This window comes from Schistosoma haematobium, chromosome ZW, assembly GCF_000699445.3.
Source record: "Schistosoma haematobium chromosome ZW, whole genome shotgun sequence".
Classification (NCBI taxonomy): Eukaryota; Metazoa; Platyhelminthes; class Trematoda; order Strigeidida; family Schistosomatidae; genus Schistosoma; species Schistosoma haematobium.
In genome coordinates this window covers 43,319,854-43,329,731 of record NC_067195.1, presented here as the reverse complement: position 1 = coordinate 43,329,731, position 9,878 = coordinate 43,319,854, and the positions used below count along the sequence as shown (strand labels likewise).

General features: G+C 38.4%; 1 protein-coding gene across 1 annotated transcript; it reads left to right on the top strand.

Annotated features, from left to right (window-relative positions):
- Positions 1–1,604: 1,604 nt before the first annotated feature.
- Positions 1,605–9,643, top strand: UQCRFS1 (Cytochrome b-c1 complex subunit Rieske, mitochondrial; the record flags this gene model as incomplete). The annotated part of the gene is made up of 4 exons (XM_012939133.3): positions 1,605–1,847; positions 1,883–2,029; positions 2,805–3,107; positions 9,477–9,643. The coding sequence occupies exons 1-4, from the start codon at positions 1,652–1,654 to the stop codon at positions 9,641–9,643; spliced, it is 813 nt and encodes a 270-aa protein (XP_012794587.2). The 5' UTR covers positions 1,605–1,651.
- Between the last annotated feature and the right edge of the window lie 235 nt (positions 9,644–9,878).

Below are 9,878 nucleotides of genomic sequence, written 5' to 3'. Positions count from 1 at the left end.
GTCAGTATATTTGTCTTTAATGCGAAATCTTGCTTTACCATGCAAGCTCCTCTTGATAGGGTGGAACCAAAGTCGTTAGGTCCTTAACGCACAAACAACATTGAAGTTAACGCCGTGGTGCTATTGCAAAATACAGTGTTTTAAGCATTCCAACCGTTATGAAGAACCCATATAGGCAAGGATATAATCTGCAGCACAAGAGGAACTTCGGAGATGAACCTGATTAACCCAGTCTACGAAGCATCTTGAATAGGTCTCACATGGCCTAGTAGCAGGAATTCTAGTCTTCCTATTTATAGGAATAACCTTACACAGCAAGTAGGCTCTGTGATATTAAATTTTGACAAAGATACTGAGTTTCGGAGAGAATTTGACAACAAAGACGATGAGCGAGCACTTAAGGAAAAGTTTAATCAACTTTAAGGTTCGAAAGACAGCAATGGATCGCTTTTAACTCTTAAGCGTACAAAGTAGTTCATCTGCGAGATACTACAAACCAAATGTGTATTTTTCCCTAGAAGTGCTACCATGTGTTGAAGATGTGTTATTGGTACCCAATAGTAAAAAAAATCTTATGCTGTGATAAGAGTGCGTCTCGAGCAAACTTGGCACTAGTAACGCTGAGGCATGTTTTTGGTCATGTTAATAAAAGAACTGTCCACTTAATAGTTAACACTATGGAGATTCGGCTCTTCCTAAACCATATTAAGTTAAGGGCGCTATAGGTATTCGGAGTTTGGTAACACATTCAAAGTATGCCAAACCAGTCAAATCAGAAGTCAGAAGTGAAGAGGTTCGAAGGTATATTTGGAGAGCTATCTAAATGTCGAGAAGCGTTTCGTTTAAGCTAGCTAAAAGTCTAAAGGGATGTGTAACACTACGTACCCAATCGTGATGTGATGCGGATGTGTGGCCGAGATGAGTGCAATAAAATTAATGAGGTCAGCACCAATGTAGAGGAATTATGGGAGTATTCTTGTTTCGGAAAACTTTTATTCACACAATTAGAATAGGAAAATAATTCAACACATCCTCCGTCGAGGCTCAAAATATATACAACGCACTAGGGGCTGGCTTTGTAAGGAAAGTTTTAAATTGACCGGTCTTTATCTATGGGAATAAAAGGAATGTTGATGTAGTCGAATATCCTTCAGAATTCTAACACTAATAGTCTTCTTTTAGTCCAGTTCGGAATCAAAATTTTCGGAAAATACACATAAATTGTAGAAGAAACTTGTAGAGTTGAGAGTTGGAACATGTCATGTGGTGAGACCATAACTTATGGACGATCTTTGAGCCTATTATCCTATACCTCATTGGTTCGTCCTTAAATTAGTCTCGTTTCCCATGCACATAACAAGTGGTCAGCTCTGGTAGTTTAAACAAATCTTTAGGTGATCTAAACAGCCCGACTGATATCCTGTAAGCAGAAATATTATATTTTCCCTAATAACTAAGGATTGTCACTCTAATTTACTGATTCCTTCCATATTTCAGTTTATTTTGTAACTGTAGGATTTTTTTCGACGCACTAGGGATTTATTCTCAGTTGCAATTTCAGCTGGTTTAGTGAATTCTTCAATCATGTTTTTATTGTTTTAACCCTTAGAACAGATGTCGTCAGAGCGCAATATTTCAGAATTGTTTCGTTATGCGTTACCTTAAGAATTTGGGAGGCGTCGTCAAATGCAGAACTATCCCGTTTTGTTGTGAAAACAATGAACTTTTCACTGTTGTGCCTAAAAAGAAAAACGTCCTCCCTCTAAAACCTATTGTAAAGTCTCCGCATAGTCTACTCCGAACACTTCCGAGATCTCCGTACACTTCATGCACTTGCAGTTTATCTGGTAATATATATTCTCCTAAAAAGTATTTGTATTAGCTCCAATGCAGATCCGGTTTGTGCACACGGACGTTACAAATGTTCCTGATTTCACGAAATACCGCCTAGAGTCAACTAAAGACCCTCATTCACGGGCTGCTGACAGCGAAGTGCATCGCAAGATATTCTCTTATACGATGATGTTTGGTGAGTGCCTTTCAATGCCATTTAGGACAGATATCTAGGTCGCTGGTGCATCCGCCAGGTCGTACTATTTCGTTTTCTCGCAATTCTTGGGACTGTTGTTCTCCGTGTAATTGGGAAATGCGTCATTCGGCCTCACAGTCTGAGATGTTACCACTGAGTTCTTCAGACCGCCCAACAAGCTATGAGCACATTTAGGGTGGAGCGGTCTTTCACACTAGCACTCAGTGATCGTCTATCATATATGTCGTAGTTCATTACGCCAGTCCTTGGTGTGTACCTCTTTCCCGAGGTGTTTAGTAGTAGATTTTATTAAAATTCCGAGTTTTTGAGCATCCGGGTATGTCACCTTCATAAGTCAAGTTACATAAAATAACATCTTCATAGCTTGGCCATTATAAATTAGCTTCCTGAGACCAACAATGAAGAGGCTTTATTGGTTACAGGGGAATCTCACAACGTCGGTAATGTAGGCTATTTGTATATTGCCCAATGATTAGTGTTGATAGTGTATGAACTCATCAATCCACTTACGTACATTTCAGGAGGCTTTTGTGGGTCAGCTGCTTCTTACTTGAGTTAATATGCTCAGTTCATTACTTGAACATCATTTTGACTTTGGTAGCTCAGAAACATTTTAGCCACTTCATAACATAATTTTTGTGTAGTCCGCCGCAACTGACTTGCTGTATTTATGTGGGCTGAATTATTTCTGTTTTATTCTGTAAAAGGTACTCAATTAGTTGCGTAAACAATCTTATCGGTCTCATTATTTCAGCGACTGCGATGATTGCCACTACATCAGCCAAGTACACCGTTAGAATGTTCATTGAACCTCTGGGACCTTCCTCTAAAACTATGGCGGAGGCCTCCACGGAAGTCAATTTGGCTTCCATCCCTGAAGGGAAAAATATTACAGTCAAATGGCGAAACAAACCTCTTTTTATTCGCCATAGATCAGCGGACGAAATTGCCCGCGAACGCGCTGTGCCTCTGGAAAGCTTAAGAGATCCTCAGCTCGATCAAGATCGTGTCAAAGTAGATAAGTGGCTAATTTGTTTGGGCGTATGTACACATTTAGGTAAGCATAAAACTTATTATATGGTTAATACTTCGTTTCCTTAATTTTCTTCAGATCTCACTGTTGGGACAGTATATGCCTTTTTTACTTTAATCTATGTTGGTAGTTATTTATTGGCTCACTAAGTTCACTCATTTAATTTTCACTATAAGCTGCAGAACTGAATGTTATCAATCTTACATGTCATCCACTTAAAGTATTCACTGCTGCTGTGTTAACTTTCATGAAAACAGCAATAGTGTAAAAATAAAGGTGACGTGTACTTTTGTCTTTTTTGCTTTGTTCATGAAATGATTATTTTGTCTGAGAGCTATTTCCAACCCTTGAACATTATTTAGCCGCCTTATGACAAGGTTGTATGGGTTACTACACCGGTTAGAGAATACGATTTCAAACGTCATCTCTGAAAACGACAACCGTTACTTTAGATTGGAAGGCAACAGTTCGGTAAACGATTTGAAATCGGATATAAGAAACATCCTACATGCGACTACTGACCACTATGACAATGTAAAAGTGGCAGAACAAAGCGACAAAAATAACCTGTGACAAAATATTTATTCCCGATAACATTTATCTGGTTGCATCGTTATTGAGTGGTCTCTATAAGTAACTTATCTACATTTGATAGAACACAAGATGCTACACAAACGTAGTCACAATCCATGATGATAAGATTTGGTGCCATTTATCGTGCGATATCTTAATTTTTCCAATTATGCAGTGTTCGTTTGTATTCATTAGACAGTAGTTGCTTAGTAGTTCGTCTTGTACTAATGAATCGATGGCAACTTAACAATAGTTCCTTTATATTGTTCAGGATTCTTGTCAGAAACCATAAATAAGTCCTGTGCTTGATTTATCGAGCACTCAAACTGGAATGTCGAGTTCACGGGCTAATGTCTAATTATAAAAGAATTTTCAGCCTGGTAACTGTCAGCCAGTACTTGTATTTGAATGGTAAGTAACGAAAATTATTTCTGTAAAACGGTCAACTGACTTGGTGTTGGGAAAGGTGAATCAAACGACGCAAGTAAGGGCACAAAGATGTTGGATAAGAATTTATTTGACTCCTTGAAATAATATATGAACACCCTGTATTTTGTGTAATTTGTGTACAGTCTGGTTTGTATAAAGTGAATCGAGTGATTAACATCAATTAGTCAATAACTCACTATGTGAACGTGTTTCTAATATAATGTTATTAATCATCTTTAACCAACAGATATTTATATTTTATTATTTATTTTAACACATAGATATTGGTACAAGGAGGCACCAAATACATATGAGCCACACAAATCTCATTTGACATGTGTGAGGGTTGTGATATTGCCCGGGTGCCCAAACCGAAGCAGGTGGTTTTCTTAAGAGGCCACACCCCGAGCCTTTGACCTAAAAGTCTGGTCCATAAGGCAGTGGAGCATCGTAAGAAGATGCAGTCCCATGATAGCCGGTGACCAACAATTGGTCCATGCTCCATTTGTTCCTTCAGGATCCTGGAGCCCATGTGCACCATTGGTTTGGAATCAGGGTTTTCCAACTTCCCTAGGTGTACTCTCCATGTCCAATAACCTGGTTAAAGCACCGGACCAACATATATAACTTGCTAAGTTATATAGCTACTCAAAATGTGACTACATTGTACAGACGATTGGTGAAAAATTAACTAAATGTTATTTGCACTCAAATTGACTAAGTTATTGCTCCCCACATCACGTTCCCTGACGAAATTTTATGGGATCCTTATGTGATAGCATTGGAGCAATGGTGGTACTTCTGACTTGTTTGGTATTTACTTTTGTTTTTATAGAAACCTTTTTTTTGTTTCGCTCACAGACTGGACTTTCACTATTGGTGTTATGCTTAAGATATTCCTTCCTGATTGTTCATTACGCCCAAACTTTTAAGATCGATTCCTCTCACTGAACAGATTACTTGTCATATAAATTGACTTATAGCAACATAAGCAATTAATTGCCATAAACTCAGCTAAAGATTGTGAAATTAAGACTAAATGTGTTGAACTTAAAATGAGGAATATTTCGGAAAATTTTGACTGCGATGTCTTGGCTGAATTTGAACCGGTAGTGGCTAAAAAACTTTCCACAGACCCTGTTGTTTTACTTCCTCCAACTTTATTTTTATGTAAACTAAGATTTTCATTTAGGGCGTCTTCTTCCTGACGTGTATTTGATTCTGGGTAGATAATTTTGGAGTGGAGGAGTAGGAAATCTTTCATCTTAAAACGTCTTCCAAGATCCTCAGGAAGTAATCTGGGATGTCGTCTTTGTAATATGTTGATTAACTTTGTTAGACCTTTTCATGATTCTACTTGAACTCCATGAGATATGAAAACATTCAATACCTGCCATAACGACATCAGGAATGTGAATTGGATGTGACTCATTTAAGTTATAATTCTCACATTGATTAGAAAATTCACTGAAAAATGAATTGCGAAGACAAGCAACTAATATGACACCAAAAGCTTAGAATTTGATTTATTTGAAACATTCTTCTCAATTATTTTGAATTTCACTCGACATGATCGGGTCATTAGAATGAATGGAATCTGATAAAGAACATTTGAACATGGTCCAGAGTTTACCTAATCAGGGACTTTGTTGACCTTCCCCTACCATAGATTTGTTCTTTACTTCAATAAGAAATATATCAATTACATCAATAAATATATTTGATTTTTCAGCGTGGTTTCGGATTTGATTGTTGGAGCACATATTCTTTCAATGCGCCGATGAGCAGTAACAGATCTACTAAACACACCTCCATTATGTTGGAGGATCGGTTTTGTTTGCGCGACTGAAATCAATGTTGTTAGACTTGTCTGCGTCGTATATTACAGTAGCGACTTCAAAAACGACTGGTTTTAACTGAAAGCTGGATTCGAGGAGTAATCCAGTCAACCATCAAAAGGAAGAGAGTAAGTAGCTTTGTCGAACTCGGTCCTTACTGGGAATGCGTCTATCGACTGTCCTCCATGCACGACTCTGCAGTGTGGTCCGTCATATGAATTCCGTATGATATTGACCATCTCAGGTACACCATTATGTCGAAGAAGGTTCCACAAGGTTCTTCTATCCACACTGTCAAGCACCTCATAGTCAAGGAAGTTGATGTATAGTGACGAATTCCATACAATTGATTGTTCAACGACGATCCGTATTGTCGCGATTTGATCTGTACACAATCAATCCTTACGTAATCCGGTCTGTTGATCTCGAAGTTGGGCGTTTATTGAGTCTTCCATCCGGTTCAGCAACACTGTTGGAAACTTCTCCTGGTACTGATAGTAGTGTGATGCCTCCATAGTTCTCACATTTTCTCAGATCATTCTTTGGTATCTTGATGGGGTATCCTTCTTCCCAGTCTGTCGGCACTTGATCCTCCTCCTAAATCTTCCTGAACAGAACGTGGAGCATGTTCGCAATTGCTTCCATGTCTGACTTCAGTGCTTTAGCTGGTATATTGTCAGGACCTGCTGCTTCCCCACACTTGATTTGTCTGGTAACCATCGTGATTTCTTCGATCGTTGGTGGAGTGATATGTATGGGAATGTTTATAGGTGCCGATGGATTCAGTGGAACTGGCTTATTCAATAGTTCCTCAAAGTGATTTACCCGTCTTTCGCTTTGTTCCTGAGTCTCAGTGATTGGCTTGCCTTCTTTGTTCTTGACTGGTCTCTGGCTTACTATATTTCCCTGATAGTTTCTTCGTCGTGTCATATAGTTGTTTCATATTTCCTTCTGCAGCTTTATCCGCTGTCGTTGCTAGGTCTTCTGTGCATTTCTGCTTGTCAGCTCTAATATTGCTCTCCACTTTCATGTTTGATTGTGCTTGTGCGTTGAATTTCTCTGCTCCTGTTCGGCTGTTGTCAATCGATGTCTTCCTGTTCTTCCTTTCTTGAATATTGTCCAGGATTTCAATGGAGATCTATTTCTTGTGATGATGATTCTTTCGGTCGAGGACCTCCTGACATGTTAAAGTTAGTGCTTCTTCGGTCTTTTTCCAATTATCCTCCATAGTAGTTTCTTCTATGAGTCGATCTTGTAATGCTTGAAACTTGTTGCTGAGAACTATCTTGAATTCGTTGAGCTTGTCAGAGTCTCGAAGAAAGTCTGCATTGAATCTTTGTAATGCTGTTTACCCAGTTGTCCAGTGCTTCTTTAGCTTCAGATTCGTCTTGGCAAACACCATTTGGTGGTGATCTGAAGCTATGTCATCTCTCTTGGTTCTCACGTCTTCTATTGACCTTCTGAATTTTCTAGTGATGCAAATATGATCGATTTGATTCCCTGTAGTGTGTCCCGGTGATACCCATGTAGCTTTGTGTATGTGTTTGCTGGGGAATATAGTGCCATATATAACCACTTTGTTGAATGCACATAAAATTGTAAATCTGTCACCATCCTCGTTCCTTCCTGCTGGTCCATGTCGTCTCATGATATCTTCATAACCGATGTTGTCCATTCCGACTTTGGCGTTTAGGTCTCCCATAAGGATGGTCAGTTCCTTTCCTGAGCACTTCGCTATGATTGGTTGTAGCCTCTCATGAGACTGATTTTTATCGTCTTCATTGCCATCATTGATGGGTGCGTAACGTTGGATAACATTTAGTGTGATTTCCTCCCTTTGTTTTGAAGGATGCTTTGATGATTCTGAGTCCATGAGATTCCCATCCGATAAGCGCTTTTAGTACTTCTTTGGACAGCATCAGTGCAACTCCCTGAATGTACAGAACATTTTCTTCTTCGTGACCAGAGTAGAACGGTAACTCTCGAATCTAATTTTCCCCGTCAAATTTGGGTCCAATGTGTTTCAATCATTCTGAGCTTCACCAAATATCTCCTTATTTCCGTAACTATTTGATTGGTCACTCCAGTCTCCCACATTGTCTGGACATTCTATGCACCTATATTCACTGTTGGTTTGGTGCTTATAAAGGGCATGAGCCTCATGACTTTCGAAGTATCTCAGCTTTCACCATGAGGTATCATAATTCTTCCTAATGAAGATCACTTCTCTCCCAGAACAGAGTTTAAATGGGTAAATCTGTTTTGTTCTAGTCAGCGTTTTTAGGAAGTTGATTTCTACGGGATGGGGTTGCTGTCCCCATGCTCAACCTTCCTCCTATTTGTGGACTTGAGACCTGCAGTAACCCTTGAATAGCTAAAATCGGAGTTCCACTATAACAAGCTTGACTGAAAATGTAGAAACCTATGACTTTCCTTCAATCTTGAGATCCTTGATTCCAACATATCAAATGAAATCTGTGTGGCGCATATGTATTTGGTGCCTCCTTGTACCAATATCTATGTGTTATATTAAATTGAAATAAAATAAATGGGATCTTTGATTAAATTGAGAAACAAGTATCATTCTCACATGCACCCGAATCATTGTTCCCTTAGACAACTTTTGTTGGATTGTATCTACATGGTGACGTCTAGATTACCTAAGACTGAGTGTAACATTAATTTACCCTTTTTATGTGCTGTGGTAATACCAGCCCATATACATTTGTCTTGATTTCCACATTTTTTAAATTGATACGTTGCGTCCAACATTTTAATCAACTGGTTTAAAAGTTCTCACCTGTGATTTCTCAAATAATTAAGTATCAGCTAAATATAGTGTTAACCGTTAAAGTGCTGAGTTTCAATAATGAATTCTTTCCAACTATTGTTTGGTAGGCATTTGATGGTAAGATTATAACAAGGTTTGAAGTATCTTCCATGTCTTTACTTTAAAGGTGTTGCTGGGAAAAATATGACTGGTGTGACGGTTAAAGTACTTTGTCGTTCCCTCGTTCATCGAATACAAAATATTACTTTTTACATTTCTTGACTTGTAGGCTTGTATGTAACACACATGCCATCTAAGTAAAAATTAGATAGTGTTCATCTGAAATATTTTCATGATATTCACGTATCTTGGTATGCGAGTATCACTGAAGAATTATTGCTCTAATATGATTTGTTCATAACATCGATGTGGTTCCAATGTGTGATAATGTTGTTGAGATTTGCCTTATGATGTAACATTTATTGTACAAACTGTTAAGTATAGAAATTGGTTTTCTGTTTAGACTTGCGATCATCGTAGTATTTCCTCTCATACTTGATAATCACTATACCCATGGTTGATTAGGGTTATAATAGAAAAACAGTATAGAGTGGGATGAGAGTGAACTACTATGACACATTACTAAAAGGAGCCATAGTGAAGCATCATGTAAGGTTTTATGGACTTCCTTATTATTTTGCTGTAATCATGTTAGTAAACACGTTGCCTCATGTGTTGTGCGTTTGGTCTCATGTCTTGTAATTGCTAACCTTTCTTCTACAGGTTGTGTTCCAGTAGCACACGCCGGCGATTTCCCCGGAGGTTATTTCTGTCCTTGTCACGGTAGTCATTACGATGCATCTGGTCGTATAAGAAAAGGCCCCGCTCCTCTTAATTTGGAAGTACCTCAGTACAAGTTTGTGGATGAAAATACCGTCATTGTGGGATAAAACGGTGATTCAATCTCCTTGTTCGGAACACTAATTATAGCGATATCTCCCTTTTTCATAACAGAGGATGCTTCTGATTTCTATTGAGTGTATTTTGAGAAGTACTAACTTATCTTTTCGTCTCACTGTTAGAAGTTACATTTTCAAATATTAGTTTATCTCCACGCTCTTCATGTTTATTTCAAAAATATATTTCTGAGCTTAGATGACAGTATTAGTGAAATCGTCGACGTAC